Here is a 24,728-nt window from a genome sequence, read left to right on the forward strand (position 1 = left end):
CTTGAGAGAAGTCTGGCTGCTCCGTCATTCTACCAACTTGTGTAGTACAGACCTATACCAATAGGCGGGTTACCTATTACCAAGAGAACAAGGCTGGTGTAGTCTCCTCCAGGGTTACTACATACAATCTTGCCTAACAAGGACATGTTTCAAAATAGTATTGTATTAGTAAACTAAACCCTACTCCAAACCCCTACTTCTATGATGAGCTGCATGTGCTAGAAAATAAGAAAAGACTGCTTGTTAATACGATTTATAAAGATCAGCCTTGGTGGGAAGATTTTAGGAAGCCACCGTAGTTTAGCCAAAACCCAATCAAGGTAATGTGGATAGCATTCAAGGCTTGGACAGTCAATTTATACAAATGCAACAATGAGGCCCTTAAAATTACACTAAAATCAAAATAGCAAGTACAATCACTCAAACCCTAATGTCACACATATATACATTCACTGGTAGGTTCACTTACAACGCATCAACAATAATAAACCTGGTAAGTAATCAGAAGGAGATAAATGAATAGAACCTCTACAATTTTCTCACCTAGAAACACTTGTGTACAGGCACGTTATAAATGCCATATAACATAATCCAAATTCACTTTTATTAAGAAGTCCGTCCCTAGAAATCCCAAGCAGATTCTCGATCACTATGGAGCCTAGTCCCCAAAAGTCCCATGTTCTAGTACTGGTTTCTCCAGGGAAGGTATTCTCAAAAGCATGCAGTGGTTATTTAAAACGGTACAAAGCTATTTCAAAGTTAAGCAAGTATTTGTCCAAAGACAGGCAAGTACTCCTCTTTACCTCAGTCCCAGGTTTTAGCTAAGATGTTCATATCGATGATAAATGTTCTGGACCGGTCAACCCCAAAACTTTTTTTTTGTTTTGACTAGGTAACTATTTGACCTGGTCTCTAGGTGAAGGGGAGTCTTCCCCCCCCCCCCCCCACGTAGTCTTGTACTCTTTTTATGGCTGACCTTTTTATGTCTCTCCATAGTGTATGGTAGAAGTTATAGTTTCCTACCATTTTTGGGTTTAGGCTGGGGTGCCCCTTTGGGCTTCCCTGTTAATTTCTCTTTAAAGTACTTGGGTGAAATATTTATTTTATTAATGTGTTATAGTTTATTTATAAACTTTTCACATAGAATATAAATCATAAACACAATAAATACATTTATAATCCATATACACATCCAAATATTTAAAATATATCATAACTTAATTAATCATTCCTAATAAAATCATGCACTTTGCATAATTAAAACAAAGGATAAAAGTACATCCTAAAATTAAGATTATAGCTTTGATATTTCTTGTTATTTCCTTAATTAATTTCTAGCTTATTTATTCAGGGGGTACGCCATAAAACCAACATCAAATACCCAGCACAACCATATCATTTAAAATCGAAATCCCAAGCAGATTCTCGATCACTAACCAAATATTATACATTGCAATAAAAATCTTCAGGTTGGAAGCATTGACATTTTGCCACCAAAAGATAGCTTCCTCAATATATTCAATTTTATGTAAATATTTATCGTAGTATCTTTTGTACATGCTGGACATCTTAGGGCAACTAGTCAGGTGTTTCCCAGTCCCAGCCGTGTTTTTTATCCTTGCACAGCGGACAATAGCGATCAGTGACAAGTATCTTACACACTGCGCCCGTAATTGCCACAACTGGGAGCTGGTTAATCCTAACTAGAAGAATGAATCGTCTTAGTCTTGGCACTGCGCATAAGTTCATGTATTGCTGTGGTTTTTTTTAAGTATATAACATACTGTACAAACTGGTATTTCTTAAGACCTTCTAATCGGGCATAGTTTTCTATGTACTTGGGTGAAATATTGTTCCCAAGTAGTAAAGGGGGACGTTCATCCCCTTTACATTTATTGTAAGTGAGCCAGCACACCCCACCGTATGTGTATCCACTTTCTTATGTATCTGGTAAACTTTTGTTACAATTGAAAGTTTTACATGAATGGCTGGTGGCAGTGGTTTTACCTGTTTGACTTAGTCTTTATTACTCGCAGGCTGGTAATTCAACCTCGGCAATGTACAGAAGGGCCACCATTTTTCTAAAATCGTGGGCTCCTTTTGTCGCCATTTCTTGTGTGCTTGCTGGTTGAGGTCTTCCCCTGCCATTATAGGTGGGAATGACCTCAGTGGCTGTTTTGTCTTCGGCAAGAATCCTGTGGATTCCCCACCCAGGCTCCAAAGTGTCTGAGAAGGCAGAAAGCGAGGGAGGAGTCAAACCCTGCAGTCCTTTGTGTTTCACCTTGCCTGAAAGGTACAAGCTCCAGTGGGGGGCTGGCTGTCCTGATTGGACAGCCAGACCGACCCTGTGCTGTAAAATGCGGGAGTGAATGGAGAGGTTGTGCTGTATATATGATTGTTTATTTGTTTAGCGCCTATACACAAGTGTTTCAAAGTGCTGCAAGGCAGGGGAGGGAGCAAGGGTAAAATACAATAGATTCTTAAAAGGCCTTGAGGCGTTAGGAATGTGAGAATTATTTTACTAGGCCTGAGAACATTTCAGATAGTACAAGAGCATTGACATTAAAGAGGGAAGGAAGGTGGGAGGAGAGGGACAAACAGTAGCTATCGTACTAGGCCTTACAACATTTCTGAGTGTAAGAGCATTAATTATGCTGGAGAGAGGGGGGAGAGAAAGAGTGCAAATCCGAGTGAGTGTAGTGGGTAGAAGCGACAAAATTCAAGTGACCAGAAGCAAAAATAGAGATGGAATGAGCAGATCCATCATTCACAGAACACTGAGTACATCAAGATTCAGAAGTCCAACATGAGAACATCAAAATCATAATGAGCACACCATGAAGAAAAGCCAATTTATGCCTTAGGAATCACAACAAATGATGGAACCTCCGTAACATGGTCAAAAGTTCTGAACTTCGAAGTTTGTGAGAGCAGAGGAGGCAATTGTAGCAGGAAACAGTCAGAGGAAGGTGTACATTCGGGATAAATGCAGTGCTGCTGTGGTGCGCGGACAACAGAGAGGCAACGTAAGGGCGGGTTGGTGGGTGGTGAAAAGGGTAAGCAGAGGTAGGGAGATGGTACGGCACGTCGTCCAGACAGGAAACAATGGCGTTAGTGGGCCTTGGAGCTGGGGTCCGGCTTCGCTGGCTCCCATGATTGGCTGTAAGATGGATGAAACAGCCAATCAGGCTCTGGGGTGGCCTCCAGGCAACAGATGCAGCGATTTTACCATCGGGAAAGGCGGCGGCGGGTATCTTTTAGTGCACAAGGTTTCACTTGGGTGATAACGGGACATAGCAGTCCAAGAACTATGACCATGAGCAGGAGGGAGGGAAAGTGAGTGATCAGGAAGGAGGTGCATTCCAGCTGACTGCAAAAGGAGTAGTTCCCGATAATAACTCTGACCCTTGAAACTGCAGACAAGTCGACCACTGGAGCTGAAACCGAAGAGTAAGATGAAACAAAGGTCGTAGTGATTTCTAGCGACCAGAGAGCCTGCTGTCTTGCTGGAACCCTTCCTTCCAATCGAAATGGGGATCCCGAAACTGATGAACCTGAGCCTGTTAAGATCCACTAGACTGAAGATGACCTGCATTTTGAGCCATCCCACGTCATGCTGCAACCTTGCGTGGCTTCAATATCCCAATACCCTGGGACCTCAAGCCATTGTGCCGTGCAAAGTCTTCCGAATCGAGCTGAAAATGTGGTGGTATCCTGCTGGAACTCCAAAGACACGATTTTGAGTCCTAAAAGTCCCCTCATCAGAGTGCTAGACCTTGCAAACGAGAATCCGACCAGCAATATTCTGTCTTTTGGCTCCTGAAAAGGGCGCCAAAACCACAGAGCCGCATCCAGCTGTGAAGAAACTCTTGCCTGGAGCCTTCCGTGTTGATCCCTGCTGCAAATTCCCTTCCAAAGTCCTGTCTTCCCTCTTCATGACAAAGGAATCAATCAACCGGTAAAAATGCACAGTGGTAGGAAAATTAAACCACTGCCACCAGCCATTTTAAGTCCTGAGGGTAACACAGAAAATGTTGTTTGAGTAAGTAGGAAAGGGGGCTACTAAGTTAACCCCACCCCAGTACTTCTGCATAAAATGGGCTGTACTGGAGCTACATAGGATAAACAAGCAAGTAAAGTCAATTTCACTTTACTAATCTTGAACAGTAGTTTACCCAAGAGAAAGTATTTAAACCTTATGAGAAACCCAAAGGACTTCTCTGTGACACTGCACTGAAGGTGTTGTATGTCATAATACAAAAGGTAGATGCCTATTTGGTTTGTCGGACTCCAAAACCAAAAGAAACAGTCCAAATCAGATTAAAAATACATGAGGGTTTGAGAAAAAGGTCTCTCACTCTGGGACTTTACATTTTGGGGGGAAGGTAGAAGGGAATTGACACTGAAATGAGAATTCTCCCGAACAGTCCTCTTGTCTGTATACTATGTCGGACTTACCACACCAAATTGACATTTATTTCAGAAACCAGAGTATCCAGTTAAAAACAAATTTAGAACGTTAATTAAAGGTCTCAAATGTTCTTCTAAATGGGTTCAACTTAAACTAGATTTGTTTTAAAGGAGTGTGCCTTTTGTGCGTGGATTTGTTCAGTCTATTGTGTGGATTATCTGCATGAAAACCAAATGTTTGTAAATGACACCAAAAACACATGTACCTATGAATTGGAAGCATAACTTTATCCCACAGGGTCAAGCTGGTCAGCTGAAATTTTTTTTTCTGGTGCTGTGAACGGATTGGGGTACTTTAATCAGGCTCTGCACTATTTTATGGCACGAGTTGTCGTTCTGCACAGTGATAAATAGTATATAGTTCAAAGTATTGATTGTATGGCAAAATGTTGAATCGCATGCATATTTGAAACCTTTGCTTTTTGGTTTCTTTTCAGTTGGCAGTGGAGGAAAGCCTTCTGGTTACTCCTTTCCAGCAACTCTTGGGAAAGCAGCGGCAGCAGGAGCAAGAGAAAATAGATGCAGACTCTGGAAGAATTACATCTCGGAAGGCACAAGGCTCTGTTGCAATTAAAGAGGTATTCAAACTTCCCAGCAGCTGATCCATTCGGTTGGTTCTGCAAAATAAAGCCATATAGCATGGTGAACAGGCAATCCTGTAGTAGTTAAGTGTTTTGTTAGAAAATAGATTTACCTTTTGATGTCAAATTCTTGGTGGTTTTCTTTGAATAATTTAGGGCTTTTGTTGGTGGCACATGTGAAATGCAGAGCTCTCAAGTTTCCTGTTGCCATGCGTGAGAAGGCCATGCATTCCTTTTTTTTTTCCTTTAGACCGTAGATGGCAGACCTGGAGTTCAAGCGTCCGGATCGCCCAAAACCTTAAAGATGTAATCTTTCCATGTCCTTGCATTAGATAAGTTTAGCAAGAGACATGCCTCTCTTGATCTTGCTTTTCCCAAGCCTATTCATTTTGTATGGTGTTAATCAGCAAATGCAGACAGGCCATATTGAACAAAACATGAAAGTGGCTATTTTGAGTATATGGTCCCATTTAGTGCAGTATCGTGGCTGAAAAATCTGCCTGGGACAATGAACTCAAAAAAATAAGACTGCAACCAGCCTGTTCAGGGATGCCTGGAAAGCAGCAAAAATACTTCTTGGAAGGTGTGCCCTCAGGACTCCATTGAAGATGGCTTGTGCTGCAAACAGTGAACCAACTGTCATAAAAGGAGATGACCATTCATGCTTTAGTGTTTCTAGGAACTCAAAATGACATTTCAAAAGGACCATAGGTGGGGGTCTCTGGCAGCACTACACATAAAGCATGGAGCAGAAATTGAAGAGGGGGGTCTCTCTACACTCAAACCTTGGAGGAAAGTTTTAGTGCTCCCAGACAAAGGTAAATGCTGGAGGTGAGTGAGGTAGAAAATGGACACACTGCTTCAAAGTCAATGAAAAATCACAATGTGTCCAGTTGTAGAGCGGGGAGGCACAAGACATCGAGGGCACATTTTTCAAAATGAAAATCTCCCTGATACTCGCCCCTATAGGCTAAAGGACAGGGGGACCTAATCCACACCTGATGGGTCTCCTGTTCCAGTACGTAGTACTCTGTGGACAGCCAATCGGCATTAGTATATTGGGTGTCTGGCCTATGCTCTCAAAGCCATGAAGGCTTATGGAGCACCGGATCAGTTTTGGGTTTTCATCCTTTATATTCATCAGCCACTTGAGAGCTTTGTGGTAGGTCTGAACCTTGAAAGTAGACCCTAATAAGTGTTGAAAGATTTTCATGTTGCTGCTTTCCTCTGACTTCTGAGACACTTTAATTTTTCTTTGGAACATGACCTTAATTTTTAGAGGTAAGTAAAGCCTTCTGCTGGTTCCTGAGGTGGAAGGCAAGTCGACCACTGGAAACTAAAGTAACCGAAGAAGACGACCAGAGACGCCTGCACTGTTGTAAGATTTTCATATTTATGATCAATCTTCCTGATGTGCGTCCACCACAGAACTTTTTTCTTGGACTTGGTACTTATTCGATTGTATACTAATTGACTTTCACAATTGACCTCCGGAGAATTGACCTAATTTAAAAGGTCAATTAGGACATATATGCAAGGGGAAACCCCCTGCAGCCCCTCACCCTAAACCCCTTATATTATTTATAATCCAAAACCAACCCAATACATATATAAAATGACTAAAATAAAAGTGTGCAGTAGGTCAATTAGACCACTATAATTGGGTCAATGGGGACAAACGGTCACTTGTAAAATGTCAATGTGGGTAATGCCAATTATTCTGCCTTGTCCCTAGTGAGTTGTAATCTTTTTCTCCTCTCACCTAGTCTTTTATTCTTTTTATGGGTGATTGTTTTATGTCTCTCCATAGTTCCCTGTTAATTTCTCTTTAACATACTTGGGTGAACTACTGTTCCCAAGTAGTAAAGCGAGATGTTCATCCCCTTTACATTTTGTATAAGTGAGTCGGCATACCCCACCTTATTTGGAGATTGGGGTGGATATAATGTATCCCCTTTCTTACTTGCCTGGTAACTTTTTTTGTTAAAGATTGCAAGTTTACTTTACAAGACCTTTAGTAATTTTTACTCGCAGGCTGTTAATTAGCCTCAGTAATGCATAGAAGGGCCACCATTCGGCTAGAATGGTGGGTTCCTTCTTTTTCGCCATATCTAAGTAGCATTGTTGTTTCTGAGGTCTTCCCCTGCCATTGTAGGTGGGAATGACCTCAGTGGAAGTTGTCTTTGGCGGGAATCCTTTGTATTCCCCGACCCAGGCTCCAGAGTATCCGAGAAGGCAGGAAGCGAGGGAGGTGTCAAAAGTTATGCAGCCTTTCTTTCACCTTGCCTGAAAGGAACCAACTCCCATTGGGGGGTTGTGGGGGGAGAGGGGAAGGGGTTGTGGGGGGGGGTTGCGGTGTGTCTGCCCTGATTGGACTCCAAGACTGTCCCTTTCTGTAAACTGCATGGGGAGATTGCAGACATTCTGCTGTAGTTCCTCATAAATTCTCTGCACCTGGATGCTGCTGACAAGTTGACCACTGGAGCTGAAACCAAAGAGTAAGATTAAGAAAAAACAGCTGTAGCAATTTCCAGTGACCCAAGAGCCTACTGTACAACTGCAGAAAGCTGTAACCCTTCCAATTGACCTGGGGGTCCCAACTGTGTCTCCTACACAGAGGCTAGTGAGATCCACTAGTCTCAAGACCTGCATTTTGAGCCATCCCACGACGTGCTGCAGTGTTGCTGGGCTGCAATATCTGAAGCCATTGTGCGGTGCATGGTCTTCCGAATCCGTCCAAGCTGGTGGCCTCCAGCTAGCTCTCCAGAGACATGATTCTAATCCCTGAAGTCAACTCAACAAAGTGCAGGTCAAAGAGAGTGAAGAGCATCCTACCGGTGATATTTGTTCATCTGGCTACTGTAAAAAGGCACCAAATCCACAGAGCTGTGATAATCCATGAAATATCTGTTGCTGGAAACCTCCTATGATGACTGCTGCTGCAAGTTCCCATCCAGTGTCCAGTTCTTTGGTCTCCAGATCGAGAATCCAGGAAACTGGTCCTGTGCTGCTGTATCCGGATCACTCCAAAGCTCTTCTTTTCACCTACGGTACTTTATGGGCATCGATAATACTTACATCTGGTGTGCATCCTGTGAGGCTGAGTGGGTGATTTGTGTGGGTGGGAGTTTGCCCATACCACTTGCCCAGGTGTATTGCTCTAACACATATATGGAGCCTTTCCCAGAAGTCCCTGAACACTTTAGCTCTGAAAGTGAATACTTGCTGGTTTAAGATGCTCTCCTATGGGAACCTACACTTTCCTGCAACTGAAACTGATCGCGGCCTGCTTACAGCTGGCACCTAGACCACCAGGTTCCCTTTTCTACCTTTCAGAGAACTCATGCAATAGACTTGGGAAGGACTGGATAAGAAAAGGCTTCAGTCTTCAAAAGTATAACCAGTGTAAAATGACTTACTCGCTGAAAGAATGAGTGTGGTAACTGTGTCTTTGTGAAAGGAGTTACAAAGTGTCCTTAAAGGCATGGTCTAGTAAAAAATGTTATTGTCCCTACGGGTCGGCCATGTTTTTTTAAGCCTAAGTGGCTCGATTTTAGAAAACTTTCCTATGGACCTTACCCGAGTTTTCGTCCATTAAATGCACGCGAAAACAAGCACCAGGGAGCCGCCATTTTCTGATAATCCTATCTTTTCCCCGATCGCCCTGGCTGACCTGCTTTTGCGGCACTAAATCAATTCCCCCGCCTCTGAGCCTGACATTATCAAAACATTCATATTCCCCTCCTCTCTCCGTGACGTTACTGTGCTGCGTAGGCAAACGCGCCCAGCGACTCCACACAGAACCCGGAAACCAACACAGATCAACTCACAACACAGCGCGCCACAATTCGGAATATGAAACTGTACTTTAAAATGAAACAGCAACACGGTACATTTGGTAAAGTACATTTATTTGACATTAAATGTTTAGAGAATATTCAGCAATTGCCATATGAACTCCGAAAGCCATTTATTTTCTTTTATCTGTATCCGCAATAACTGTTCCGTTTCATCTTGAGTCACGCGCTGTTCCTTTATGGTACACAGGGTGTTCATTTTCGTAAAAAGAATCACTTTGGAAGCACGGTGAACCGCAAGGCTGTTCTATCAACTAGGCACTAGTCCAGCCTAAAGGTTGATATGTTGCTTCTAGCCACTAGTACAGAGTAAGGGCATGTGGGCCCTTGGCGATCGTCCCATAATATGGTGATCGTGCTCCAGTTGTTGACACGAAGCTGCAGGTGTCTGCTGAAGAATCCATCCGCCGGTGTCTCAAACAGATGGCAGTGGCAGAATGGGATCAAATGCCTGTTATGAAAACAAAAAAATGATAATTAGTCTCGCTAGCCCAACTTAATTAATATTACTCATTTTATTTATTACGGCCGATCAGAAACTATTTGCTTGCAAGGATAGTTCAATGGAGTATGTTCGTCTCTAAAATCAATGCGAAAAGTAACGAGATAAATCGAGGCCAACACACAATGATAAACGACAGTCTACATGCGCGAGGAATGATATGATATGGCATTTGTAACGCGCCTATACTCAAGTGTTTCTAGGCGTGACGAGGCAGGTGGGGAACAAGGGCAGACAGACAACGATCCTACTAGGCAAGGTGTCTTTCTGATCGCGCATGGGGAAGGGCTGTACATGGTTAGTTGAATACAAATTAAATAATAGAGCCAGCTGGTATCAAGTGCAAGGTAAATGCCGGGTGAAGGGGCTGAAGGATACAGAGACAGTCCCGTAGTGCAGGTAGGCAGTGCAGGGAAAAGTGGCTGGGCCAAGGACCGAGATCGGTGAGACCAGTGGACCTGCATGCCCATGTGCCCACTACAAACACGTTTTACTTGCTTTTCCTAGCTCTTCATTCATTCATTCATTTATTCATGCATCCATTCATTAAATCTTCATTCCGGTATAAAAGCGTGTAAAGATTTACTTACATTATATTTGAAATTTCCATTGTGTCTCTTCGTAATGCAGTCTGTAAAACGGACCGTGCTCTTGACAGCGATTTTTCGTATACTGAACTAAAATGAAACTCGGTCTAGTTTCTGAATTTTCTGCCTTATCGTCTCTTACCTTATTGCGCACTCCCTTCAAATGTAGTTCTTTCGGCATGGTCCCTGTCTCAAGGTCAAAAAACAATAGACCCTTATACTTCCAGTGCGACTTGTGGGCCTCATCTGGGCGCTGTCCTTCGCATTCTTTATTTGCAACATCACGTAGTATAGGCATCTGTGAGAACTTGAAGTTTAGAATCCGTCTATGTAGTGCCCCTCAATGTGCAAATGCGAACTGGCTTCTCTCCCAAATGCCACGGCCCGCTTGGCTGGCGTGTTCTAAGTGCCCCAATTTTGTCCCCGTTGTCTGCGAGCTTTGCAGCCCAAATTGAGACATTTCATTTTTTGCGGAAGGTCAGGGAAAGTATAAAGTACCACAGGAGTTGAGTTAAAAGTGAGATTTATTGTGTGTTTGTTTTATTATTTGCAATACGCAAGCCTCCCCTCCATTAACAGTGCGCAGCATTTACATTTACATGAGATGAGACATGAGAAAAATATATACATACACATATGTGAGGTGAATAGAGAGAATTCAAAGATGACACCCAGCTTGTTCGCCACCCATGATGGTGAAGGTAGGCGTTAGGTTTACAAGTACACTGTACAATAACATTTATTTACAAAAAGACAATCGTATTGCAATTATTTAAACCGGGATTTGTACTTCACAATCAGCTGTGCTTCGGGTGGGCATGGCACAGTCGCAATGTTCGGTGGCAATGGATCACTGCTCTGCACAGAAACGTCCAAAATTCCATATCTGTGCCTCTCTAACACAGCAACAATAAGGCCTTTCACAAAGTCGAACTGCATTTCATCATAGACTGGTTTGATCACCCATTGCTTAATTCGTTTTGAAAACACCTTAGTGTAGTGAGGCATCCTTACTTTACCCCTAGTCCTAGATTGTTCACGTCCGACATTGCTGTTATGGGCCAAGACCGCTAGTAGAGTGCGATGTTTCATGCCCCGAAAGCTAAAATGCAAGCGCTTTGGCCTGTACTTTAGGCACATATTGTGGAACACCTCCAAATCTCCTGTGTGACAGAATTCTGTCAGTCCTATAGAGTTTTGTCGAAAACAATCTTCTCAATGGCTTTGTGTGTAGGTGAAGATGAAATCAACCACTTCTTCTTCCGTGCCTCCTCTGGGGACAAAGGGCCATGTTCACATTGGTGGAAATGTTCATTTGCTGTCCAGCGGTGAACGTTGGTACAGTGGTGCATCAGTGACCACCATTTTTCAAGTAGTATTTCCACTGACCCCTCAAGTTTTTGAGCTCCACCAAAGATGGTTGGTGATAGAATGTGACCACTGCAAAATACTTTCAAAACCTTTTTTTTTCCCCCTGCAGCTGAGATTTTCTTATTGATTGATTTAGCAAGATGCCATACGTCAAATTGATGTTTAATATGTGGGAACTGCTCTCTCATTGTCTTGGCAATTGAAACGTGTCTATCCGTGGCTGAGGTCGATGTGCATTCCCCTTGATTGTAGATATTCCACTGATTTTATAAATCCTAGTTTCTCCATGGCCACTGAGGATGTACATTGTGTTGCCTGCACGACCACCGAACTCACAATTTTCTTACTATCCCATGTCCTGAAAGTGGTAGGTGCAGTACTTGGCAGAAAATCCAGGGCTGTCGCACTGTCCATCGCCGGCTAGCCTGAATCGTTTGCCTTCGAATGTACTTGCTAGAGACAATTGTTCAATTTTCCAAGCATCACTAATGGCCGGAAACAGATAATCACGTTGGTATATGTAGTACAGCGCTTTAGAAATTAAATGGAGTCCCACAAACTAAAAGAAAGCCTCTAACTTTCTAAAACTGGAGCCACTAAAAAGTGATGCAGCTGCACACAGTAGATTGCCTGCTGGCAGTTTCCCCAGCATCGGTTGTGCAGACCATGAGAACCTATGATTTAATCTACAGGCAGCATTTATTTTGACGTTACTGCCTTTTATTTGACGAGTCACATTAATCAATGGCTTCCCACATACTTTCCCTCTAATGGAATGCACACATTTCAGCATACTTATAATTTCCATCACACAACTGTCGAATACGATGTATTTGCTCTTTCATTAGACGGTCATCCTGCATCAACGTTGTTTCGGCCTGTGACGTTGTGGAGATTTCAACACATTGGAAAGTAATATTGCTGATATCAAGTTCTGATGCGTATATGGATGCTGAGGCTGGTTCATTATGTCATTTCAACATCTATTACTTCAACATTGATGGGAGAACACAACAATGTCGACAGGTTTTTTGGTGGCAATTTTTTGGCGGGTGTAGATTGTGTAAATTGATCTGCAACTACTTCAGAGCTATCTTCAATACATTCAATAACATCTTCTTGTGGTGGTGCGGTCGCACTGTAGCTATGGTCCAATGTAACTTTTCTGTAGTCTCCAAACACAGTTAATTCATGTTCTGGCCATTGGACATGAGCATCTCGAGCCTGAACACGCCTCGCCTCAATTAATAGTTCCTCCATAGTGTACACGGTCTGGCAAGCCACATCTCTCATTCGCTTCACTGTCTGTGTGTATAGTTCTGACACCCAGGGGTAACTGGAGGATAGATTGGAAAAGGGATGTTCAGTTTAAACACAAGATGGAGTGTAGTAGAAGTGACTGGAAAAAAACATAAAATAGTCCCCAGCACAAACATTTTTTTAAAGTTATGAACTGTTTGTAACTAACCTTTTTTTGTTTTTTTTTTCTTTGCAACTTTTTTGACTCGACCTTCAACATCTGGACGCTGTAGCTCCGATTCGTTTCCGCATGTCCTCCCTTCCTCTTGCGCTGCAACGACTATATTTTCTGTATCCGCATAGACCGCACGGAATGAGGCTCCATCGTCTCCCTGAAACATAGTACTTTCATTACTATGTATCAAAATATTGTTAGCATAAAACACATGTGAGGACGAACACACAGGTACATCTCATTAGCCAAACACGATTTAAACATTGTGTGCAACAATCAAACGACAAGTATTCGACCAGTGATGATCTATTTCGATGGAACTGTCAGTATCCATACCTCTGGCTCTGCATGGACTGCCATGAATGGTTGTATTGGAGAGGAGGCATCCGCATCTCCCTGAAACACAGTACTTGCATTAGTATGCTTTTCAATATAGGAAACACAACACACACTTGGGGATTGACGGCACAGTTACATATAAAGAGATAACCACAAATGATGCATTGTCCAAAAGAATCAAGGAAAATCCAAATATGATCACATTTCATCGATTTATTTCAACGATTCCTTTACATCTGCATCATCTAAATGAGATGTTGTGATTGTGGTGGAAGCTCCGTCGTCTCCCTGAAACACAGTATTGGATTAGTATGGTTTTCAATATTGGAAACAGAACACACACTTGGGGTCGAACGCACAGGTACATATAAAGAGATAACCGCAAATGATGCATTGTCCAAAAGAATCAAGGAAAATCTAAATATGATCACATTTCATCGACTTTTTTCTCCGATTTATTTACATCTGCATCATCTAAATTGGATGTTGTGATTGTAGTGGAAGCTTCGTCGTCTCCCTGAAACACAGCACTTGCGTTAATAGGGAAGAAAGTATAGCAAATGGAATCACGTTATATGATCACGCATGATGGAGCTGTCATTATCCATACCTCGTGCTGCTGAAGAATATCTATGGATGTTGCAAATGTAGTGCGCACTTCCGAAAGCTGTTGTGCCGATTCGTATACGCATGGTCCCGCTTCCACTTCCCCTGGAATTACTTGAATGTCAGGCTCTGCATCAAGTGCAGGGGTTGAGGCTCCATCAACTGCCTGAAACATAGTACTTGCATTAGTGAGGATTACAATTGTGAAAACATAACACACACCTGGGGTCGACCGCACAGGTACATATCAACGGCTAACCACGAATGAAACATTGTGTAGAACAATCAAACGACAAGAATTCCAGCTCTGATGATGACGCTCGATGGAGCTGTCAGTATCCATACCTCCTGCTGTTGAAGAACATCTAGAAATGTTGTAGATGTGGCGGACGCTTCAGCATCTCCCTGAAAGACAGTACTTGCATTAGTATGGATAACGCTAATTATAACTGAAAACAAACACCAGTGGACGATAACTAAGGTGTATATCGATTGGAAAGCACTAACCAAACATTCGGTAAAATAATTACACGATAGAATAAAACTATTACTTGACATGCATAAAACAAGTATGTAGCGGATTAGCCTAGTAAGATTACCTGATAGGCGCTAGAAGTGGTTGAGAACTGCGACCACGTCAAGGATGTAGAATGTTCTTGCTTCAGATTCAAGGGATAGTCAATAAGTTGTAAAGGTCAATTAATGATTGATAATGAAATGCCAATATTAAAAATAGCCATGTAAGGCGACAGAATACTTGAAAAATGCTCAATACAGCACAGTTCCCTGTCCCCATATATATATATATATACATTGCGTTTGTGGGTTATGAAATCGAAAAAGAATATATTGATAAATGTCATTATTCAAAAAACTATACACTCATATCAATATCGAAATTATTACAAGGGATAGAACACCTACAATATCAATTAATCCATTCGGCTACCTACACACTACCGCAAGGCCTAAAGCTAAATCCGGACACTTGACTCACCGGTGGCGGAATGTGGACGAATAGAGTGGGAATAGCGTTTTCGAGCAATTTCCGTGTCGTTCGCCGTTTATTCTTCTTTGTTACCCAAGATGTGTACATGTCCAAGGAAAAGTGCCGGCTGCAGATGCGGTATCGATCACCCCTCTTGTCCTGTAAGACTTGTTGGACTCTACTTTCCAGCTCATCCAGTGGATATCCGCAATGTCTGACCCATTCTCTTATTCGATCGACAGTTTTCGGGAATACATGCATTGTAGTGCCTTCAGATTTAGCATGGGTCTTCGAAGGGCAACCGCTAATCGAACAGGTAGGCATTGTTGATAAATCTGAAAAGTAAATATCGACATTATTATACAATCTTCAAGAATAAAGATTTGATACAAAAGTAAATGAATCATACAATGATCAATGCAAGGTTTGTTTTGGTCGCAGGAACTATACCAGTTCATTATGTGCGGCTTAGTATTTGCATAAGTTGCAGAAATGTATAAATGATGTGACTAAAAACTGAACATGTGACTCATCCCTTGGATGTTCTGTATTGCACGAGAAGGAAACATGCTTACATTATACACTGGACCCCCGAAGGGTGCAATTCGATGACAATAGACACAGATGAAAATAAATAGATCTATTGATAGCATAGCAATGGAAACTCAAGTCAATAGCAATGAGACCAATGAACCTAGCACTATTGTGTACTCAACTCGTAAATAGATAGAAATTTAAAAATCTGCGAAATATGACTAGGATACATGGCCTTACCTTGACCAACAAACAGTTGGATTCAGCAAGCAGAGCAGTATGTTGCAGGAGAATAGGTGGGTGGCCACATGTAGCACACTGATGGGTTTGCTCTAAGCGGTCACAGAAGTTCACGGATAGCACGACGACGAGCAGATTAGCGTAGATCTCAGTGGTTGCCAGGTAACACCTTCAGGAGTTGACTTGCAAAGCACAAAGATGTTCTCATGAGACCTATCAAGTGGTTTATAAAGTATTAGAAACAGGGGTGTGTTTGTGAATGAATGACTTATGTATGTCGTGGTTTTAGGGGGGCGGCCTGCTTCAAGGGGAGGCCTGGCTGGAGACACGGGGTCTGAGGAGGCCATGTGACCGATGGCCCCTTGGCGTGGGACACCTTTTGAAGTGCACATGTAGTTTGGCACCTTGGCCTTTCGCGCCCCTGACAGCCCCCCATGCCAGCGCGCATCCACCGGCGCGAACCGCCTTTTGATATAGGGGGGTGGGATGGATGGGCCTGGGGCATGCAGATAAGGCACAGGAAGACTGCTGAATGGAGACACACTTATGTGGATTGCAGGGGGGCGGCCTGCTTCAAGGGGAGGCATGGCTGGAGACACGGGGTCTGAGGAGGCCATGTGACCGATGGCCCCTTGGCGTGGGATACCTTTTGAAGTGTACATGTAGTTTGGCACCTTGGCCGTTTGCGCCCGTCACAGCCCCCCATGCCAGCGCGCATCCACTGGCGCGAACCGCCTTTATCAATATATAGTATATCGCCTATAGACCCTAAGGCCTGTATAATCCAATGGTAATTGTTAGTATAGATATATGTGTGACTTTTTTATAGAGACATATAACCTACTGAAAGACTTTGAACAAGTGTTATTTAGTGCATGCATTATCGAGAATATGTTATGTTAGCTTAGATAGATAGTGACCACCCTGCTTCACAGCGACCAGACCTTCACCCATTCGGAGCACAGATGTCTGACGTCCATCCTTGAATGGAGACACACTTGATTCATTTAAAATATCGAAACAACCGTTGTTAAAATATATGTGGTGTTTTATTTTGTATCTTATTTTCATGACACAAAAATACAAGACTTTAAAGATTATACAGGTCAGGTTGCAGCACAGCGAGAGAAAATCCCCTGTACTGACCGCTGTCACTCGGGAACGTTTCTCTAATGGCACGAACGGCACAGGCGGGTATCACTCTTCGAACGCGGTGTCCAAGCCTCCCGTGGAGCCACCATGTAAAGGAACGATAGGCCACCAGCCTGTACCACCTGTGAAAAGGAATGAAACAAACTGTTTTTAAATGACCAAGATAAGTTTAATAAACGTTTGTTGTCAATGACAATTCTTGTAACTAATGGCATTCTACATGGACAAATGCTATCTAGACAATGCGCACTATTGAACGATTTACATGCTTTACAATGATATGTAGATGTAATTTTGGATATAGTAGAAGAACCTGAAATAGAAGTGGCATGACAAGCAGAGTGTACTTACTCGTTACTCGGATTACGAGGACGAACAGTTGCGCGAAGTTCGTGCATAAGCACCATCATTATTCTCAACACGGCCCGTGTGAGGCAGGCTGCCCTGAAGTCTGGCAGCTCGGTGATGCACTGCGGTCGTGGCTCGCCTTCCGAAATGTAGGACAGGCATCCCGAGTTTTCTCGGCAGCAGCAGTTCTCGTCCTCAGTTGGCATTAGCTCGCACCGATTGCATGTGCACCAGGTGGAGACGCTGTCCATTCGACTAGGCCCAGGCTCTTCATCTGTTGATTCGTCCTGCCAACTGCCGTCCGAATCCCCATCGTTTTCGCGTGCTTCCCTTTCCAGTAGTTCCTCCGCGGTATACTCTGGCTCGTACATGTAGGGCATTATTGTAGCCATTGTGTGTTAAACAAACTAAAATAATTTATAGCGGTGGTACTGGTATCTGTTCACACGGGCTACAAGCGGCGAAGGTAGCTGACCAGAGCACTGAAACGAGTCACAGAAGTAACACAGAGAGGAATGAAATCGAAAATCTGCTGCTGTGTGTTGTGAAACGGTCTGTTTATACTTATTGAGGAAAGAGGCGTCCTGCCATTTCCATGGCGACACGTCATTAGCTGAAGCGCAGCGAATGTTGACACGAGACATGCTTTGGCGTTGGGAAATGGGCGGTACGAGTCTGCTGATGACAGGCTCAGGGGCGGGGGAATTGATTTAGTGCCGCAAAAGCAGGTCAGCCAGGGCAATCGGGGAAAAGATAGGATTATCAGAAAATGGCGGCTCCCTGGTGCTTGTTTTCGCGTGTGTTTAATGGACGAAAACTCGGGTAAGGTCCATAGGAAAGTTTTCTAAAATCGAGCCACGTAGGCTTAAAAAAACATGGCCTTCCCGTAGGGACAATAACATTTTTTTACTAGACCATGCCTTTAAGTTATACTAACCGTTGAGTTGCATTGTGCCCTCTAGAAATTATACATGTTGCTTTACTTACTTTGAATGGTGTTCCCCCTTCTGAAAATTAATGTGTTAGTACTATTTTATCATTTCTTACCCGAGTGTAAAAGCTTACCAATAGGATTTACCTACCTTGAATAACATTGTGTTTGTCTTGGTGTGCCATGGTGTTTTTTCCCCTGATTTGTTTTTGTACAGACCTAAAACAGTCCTTGTTAATGCTTGCCTTTGAGTTGCTTGAAGACCCTCTTATAAGTATATGGTTACTTACCTTGAATAGCTGCTGCACGTCTCGAATTCAAACACTGGGTTGTGCTTCCCCTGAAAACTGCTTAGAGCATTTCCAAATTAATCATAAGGTCCATTACTTACCTTGAAATACCTTCCGTCTTTCTAAGTGGAATTGGGTTTTACTTTACTTGAATTGCTGAGTGCATTCCGAAATAGTTTTGTATGTTAATACTTGTCATTGAATAGCTTAAGGCCCCTCCAGAAAGTAGTTTTACTAGCTCTGAACTGAGTTCTAAAAAGTAATGTTGCAAGGAGTATACTTGTAACAGGGTTGGTTTATTAAGTGATTTCTCAACTGAGTGTCACTGCATGACTGACTGGGTCTACTACCTTTGAATTACTGACTGTATTCTAAAAGTATATCTGGTTTTACTTCCCAGGAATAGCTGATTGCATTCTGCATATGTAATAAAGTTGTTAACATGAACTGCTGATTGCTGTTATTAATAAGGTTATACTTTCGGTTGTAACCCTGTAGTATTGAGTTGCTTTTTCTAATTGGATTTGTTATAGTACTTATTTTCCCATGATTTATCTGGGCCTTCTTGTATTTATATAAACCATTTCTTTTTACAGTGCATAGTGGTTCAGTGTTTCATTTATATATATATATTTCTGATGTTTGTTAATCTGCTTAGAATCATATGCTGTGCATAGGTCCGACATCCAGTGGTCACTGCAGAGTATTGCATTTTGTTTTTCGTAGTCGAAAAAGGGGACGTCGACAAGGTGTGTCTGTAACACTATCCCTATAGTGACGTGCGTTGTACCCACAATCCCTCACGCGTCGAGGTCCCTCAGATTGTTTTTTTCCGCCCAGCTTCTGGTCGCCTTACGCGGAGCTCCTAGAGAGACATTGCAAATACTTACTACGGACCTCGGTCCTTAATTATACTTATTATATTGTTAAAGATCCCTCCCCTCGACGTTAGCTGTGAAGCTGTTTCTCCGCCGAGCAAGTTTTCGACAGAGGGGAAGAGACGGAGGAGATCCTTCGGCGCTGCCGAATACGTGGCCTGGCCTCGCCAGCCAACATACAGTAGGGAGAGTGGGGATTCGAACTTTTATCTTCTCTTTGAGAATGTCTTTCTTTCTCCCCTATCTTTCCCTTGGGGTTGTTATCACCAGTTATTATTGCCTCAGCTATGGAGAGGTCACCTTTTAAATTTTGCCCACGCTGTAGGGGCAAATTCACTTTGAAGGACAAACACAAGCTCTGTAATCGCTGCTTGCCCCTCGATCATAAGGAGGACAGCTGCGCGGCCTGTAAGCTCTTGAAACCAAGAACTCTTAAAGAACGCAAAGTTAAGAGGTGGGCGGACTACGCTATGCCGAAGTCAGTTTCCTCACCCGCCGCCGCTGTTACAGAAAGTGACGAGGAGGGTGATAACTCGACGTCCGTTACGGAAGTCATTAACCCCCAGAAGGAGCGCTCGCGCTCCTCGACGTCCGTCCCCGGCCCCGACGGGCTCGGCTCACGCCCTGCTTATGGGGATGAACACCCCGGCGACAAGGACGCACATAGACCCCATAGGCCTAAGCACACAACCCACGGCTCTTCTTCGTCGAAGACGAAGGATCCATCAGCGCCGAAGGGGACGCAGGGCACTCCGGCATCTACCTCAGACCGTAAGGGTCTCAAGCCCCACCCGCAAACGCAGCCGCGACCAGCGATTGGGCTTTCATCAGACACGGGCGCTACCCCAAAATCATCCGACGTAACGCTCCATAGAGCGGCCGTCGAGGAACAACGCGTAACACAGGCAACGTCGACGCCAGAGTCCTCTACTGACAAACTCGTTGTCGAGAGCCTGGCGGGAATTGTTTCCGAAGACAAACTTAAGCGGACGACGAAACAAACGTCGAATACCGCACAAAAAGCTATGGAAACGCCGAAAAAGCACAAGAGTAGCCAGGAACTGCCCCCTTCATCTAAGGGCACTTCTGAACTACCGGAGGGCTTTTCAGAGGGCGACGGAAACCTTTCTTCGACGTTGTGGGAGAGTTCTAAGCGTTTTGAAGGTGAAAACACCGATTTCCCCCTTCTAGACTATTCAGGGTCCCCCATGAGACCCTTGAAAGACTCCATTCTTGTATGGAGAAAATGGAAAGGTTTTTGGGAAACCAAAACCCACCCACACCCAAAAGAACAAGAGAATGGCCCCAGGATGACCCTAGGGTCAAGATTCCTAGGCTGTTTCCCCCTTCTACAGACGTATATGACCTCACTGAAGAGGAGCAATACCTCCAGGAAGATGAGTGTTTGGGTGGAGAGGAAGAACATGAGGAAGAGGGGTTTGAAGAAGATCCTTACACTAATGCAGGAGCTTTCGAAGAAGATACAGCTACCTCGCAGCCTGGCAATCCCCATCAGTGCACTCAGACCCTGATGTCTTTCACCCTTCTCCTCCCAAGGATTCACCTATTGGAAACACCTCTCCCATAGATGACCAACCTTCACTTAATGCACTATTGTGCAAGGCAGCAGCGCATTTTTGAATAGACACAGGGTAGACTCTTCCTGACATAGACTTTGTAGAGAAAGTTATTAAAGAAAAAGCCCCTGTTAGTCAGTCTATTCCGCTCTTGGCTTCGATAAAGAGAAGAATAACTCCTTCCCTTTCCAATCCTGCCTTAGTCAGAGGGGTCAACCCTCGGATAGAGAAGCTCTTCAGCCCTTCGTCCTCTGACCCTTTGTACATCAGAGGACATTCTATTCCGGACTCCCTTGTAGTTACTAATAGAAGGAAAAGAGCGGGGGTACCACTATCCACTAGTGAGGCACCACCTGACAATGAGGGCAAGAAGCTCTATGCACTTGGGAAGAGAATCACGACGTCCGCCGCCTTCTCAACTAGGATTGCAAAACAATTCCCTACTAGCTAGCTACGCAGATGCACAGTGGAGCAAGCTGCGCAGCGAAGCAGAGGACGCACCAGAACCCCTGCGTTCACGCCTGTTAGCTATAATCTCAGAGGGAACTCTTGTAAACCAGGGCATCGTAAAGAACTCCTTAGATGCCGCAGAGACAGCTGGCTGTTCCCTGGTTCAGGGAATACTTCTCAAACGCCATGTCTGGCTGCGCAATTCGGGATTTAAGCCGGAAACCCAGGCTTCCCTGATAAATAAGCCCATAGAACAAACACATCTGTTTGGGAAAGCAGTTGATGAGGCCCTAGAACATGCGAAGAAAGAGTTTGATACCATCAAGACTCTTGACCAAATTTCTAGGCCCCCTAACAGACGCGGCTATGGCAATAGATGCTCCTTTCGTGGCCAACGCCAGCAGCAAAACCAACAGCAATTTTACTCTGCTACCAACTGGCCCTCTAACAGAGTAACAACACCCAGTTCAGTCAAAGAGGCCAACGCCGTGGCAGAGGAAGAGGTCGTGGCTCCAGCCCCAAAGGTTCCACGCCCAATACCAACAAATGACCCGAAGATTCGGGTCCCCTCCCATGCATCACCGGTCGGGGGCCGGCTAACATCGTTCCTTTCAGCATGGGAGGGAATATCGTCAGACCGCTGGGTATTATCCACCATAGCCCACGGATACTGCATCCAATTCAACGGTTCCCCGAAGTACAGACCCCCATGGAACCGACGCATGACACCGGAACACCTCACCATTCTTCTTCAAGAAGTAGAAGAGCTACTGAAAAAAGAAGCTATAGAGGCTGTCCCCCTATCTCAGGTAACAGAAGATATTTATTCAGTGTACTTCCTTGTACCCAAAAAGGACTTAACCATGCGCCCTGTATTAGATCTGCGCCGAGCAAACAAGTTTGTCAAACTTAAAAGTTTCGTATGGTGACCTTGCAGGAAGTAATCCCACTGTTATCACAGGGGGATTACATGACACTAGACATGAAAGTTGCATACTTTCATATTTTAATGTTGCCAGCGCACAGAAAATACCTCGGGTTCAAGATAGAGAACAAACACTACCAGTTCAGAGTACTACCCTTCGGGATAGCATCTGCACCAAGGGTATTCACGAAAATACTGGCAGTGGCAGCGGCCCACCTGCGCAGGTTATCCATCCCGGTATACCCTTACCTCGACGACTGGCTCATAACAGGGGATTCTTACGAAACATGCTTCTCCAATACCCAAAAGACCGTAGACCTTTTGTCCCAACTGGGCTTCTCCATCAACGAAAAGAAGTCCAGCTTAGACCCCAGCCAAATCAAACAATTCCTAGGGGCTCTAATTCGAACAAAGGACGGCCTCGTCTTCCCCTCCAACGAGAGGGTCCAAAACATGCTATTTCAGATCCCCCATTATGTGGCAGGTCGAGAGGTGACGGTACGCAAAGCATTGCGCTTGCTAGGGATGATGGCGTCATGTATTTATTTGGTACCTCACGCGCGCCTGCACATGCGCCCAATGCAAGAGTGGCTCTACAGCCAGTGGTGTCAGGCCAGCGGACAATGGGACGATCTAGTGGTGGTCTCGCAGGCCGTGGTTCTCTCGCTACGGTGGTTGTCAAAAGAAAACCTGTTATTAGGGAAAACTTTTGCCACACCCGCAGTGGAAGCCACTCTAACCACAGATGCATCCCTTACAGGATGGGGGGCTCACCTATCCCATCAGACTGCTCACGGAGCGTGGACTCCGAGCTTAGCATCCAAACATATAAACCTACTGGAACTACTAGCGGTGTTCAAAGCACTGAAAGCCTTTCGGGAATACTTACAAGGAAAGACAGTGATGGTCCTCACAGACAGCACCACAGCCATGTACTACCTCAACAAGCAAGGGGGCACTCACTCTCCAGGACTGTCCAAGCTGTCCCAGAATATATGGAAGTGGGCTCTCAAACACATGTTCCTACTATCACAACATGTACCAGGGGAACTCAATCTGCTAGCAGACAAACTCAGCAGAGACTTCCCCCTGCCCGAAGAGTACGAATGGCAATTGCACGAAGACATTGTCTTAGACGTCTTCACGCAATGGGGATTCGCGGAAATAGACCTGTTCGCAACTCTGGAGAACTCACAACGCCAAAGTTACGCCTCCAGGTACCCCCAGAACCAGTCTAAGGGGAACGGTCTGTCGATTCAATGGTCAGGGAAATTTGTTTACGCCTTTCCCCCGACTCCCCTTCTCAACAAAGTGGTGCACAAGATGCACCAGGAGTAGGTTACCATGATACTAGTGGCCCCAATGTGGGCCCGGCAGCCATGGTTCGCTCACTTGATGGAGATGTCCCTATCCCCCCCAGTGAAACTTCCCTGCCCGTACAACATGCTGTCACAGGACAAGGGCAGGACACTGCATCCATGCCCTCAGACCATGAACTTAGCAGCCTGGCTCCTGAGATCGTAGAATTTGGACATTTACAACTCCCGCAGAGATGTATGGACATCCTCAGGGAAGCCAGAAAACCTAATACTCGCCACTGCTATTCTAGCAAGTGGAAAAGATTTGTCATCTGGTGTAGAGGTAAGAGCATCAACCCGGTTGACTGCTCTCCCACTAACATTGTTCTGTACTTGACCCATTTACTGGATTCAGGTCTAGTGTTCAATTCCATTAAAGTCCACCTAGCGGCACTTTCTGCATACACCACTTCCCAACTTAAAGTGTCATGGTGGAAGATACCAGTTATCAAGGCCTTCATGGAGGGGGTAAAGAGGATACACCCTCCGATAGCTAACCCAGCTCCCGGATGGGACTTAAATGTGGTACTTTCTAGACTCATGGGCCCTCCTTTCGAACCCATGCACAAGGCAACTCTTAAAGACCTCACTCTTAAGACTGCTTTCCTAATAGCTATCACCTCCATTAGGAGAGTAAGTGAACTACAGGCTCTTTCTGTACTAGACCCCTTCGTAACAGTTCACAAGGATAAGGTGGTTCTACGCACACTCCCAAGGTTTGCACCAAAATTCATCTCGAAATTTCATGTAAACCAGTCAATAGAACTACCAACGTTCTTTCAAAACCCTTCCAGCTTGGGAGAAAAAAGTCTGCATACACTAGATGTACGCAGAGCTGTCATGTTCTACATGGAAAGAACCAGACCACTGAGAAAGACTAATCAGTTCTTTGTCTCTGTGGCAGCAGGAAGAGAAGGAGATGCAGTTTCAAAGTCCACTATATCTAGATGGATTGTTCAATGCATCACTCTCTGTTACACTCTTGCTAAGAGAGAACTACCCTTCAAGCCAAGAGCACATTCCACTCGAGGCACTGGGGCTTCCATAGCGTTCATTGCAAATGTTCCCCTTGAGTCCATCTGCAAAGCGGCTACCTGGAGTTCTGTGCACACCTTTACAAAACACTACTGTCTAGATGCACACTCTAGATCTGATTCCCAGGTGGGACAGGCAGTATTAATACATCTTTTCTCTACTGTTCCTTCTCATAACCCACCGCCAACTCCGGGTACTGCTCGCTAGTCTATGCACAGCATGTGATTCTAAGCAG

The 24,728-nt window shown here is 44.3% G+C and overlaps 1 protein-coding gene across 1 annotated transcript in view; it reads left to right on the forward strand.

The window, feature by feature from the left end:
• Positions 1–24,728, forward strand: part of WDR75 (WD repeat domain 75) — a 552,173-nt gene that overhangs the window by 484,657 nt on the left and 42,788 nt on the right. The window contains exon 19 of the mRNA XM_069615630.1: positions 4,908–5,048. Coding sequence (XP_069471731.1) covers positions 4,908–5,048 — 141 coding nt within the window. The remainder of the gene's footprint in view (positions 1–4,907; positions 5,049–24,728) is intronic.

This window comes from Ambystoma mexicanum, chromosome 9 (assembly GCF_040938575.1).
Source record: "Ambystoma mexicanum isolate Mex_15411 chromosome 9, UKY_AmexF1_1, whole genome shotgun sequence".
NCBI classification, from domain to species: Eukaryota; Metazoa; Chordata; class Amphibia; order Caudata; family Ambystomatidae; genus Ambystoma; species Ambystoma mexicanum.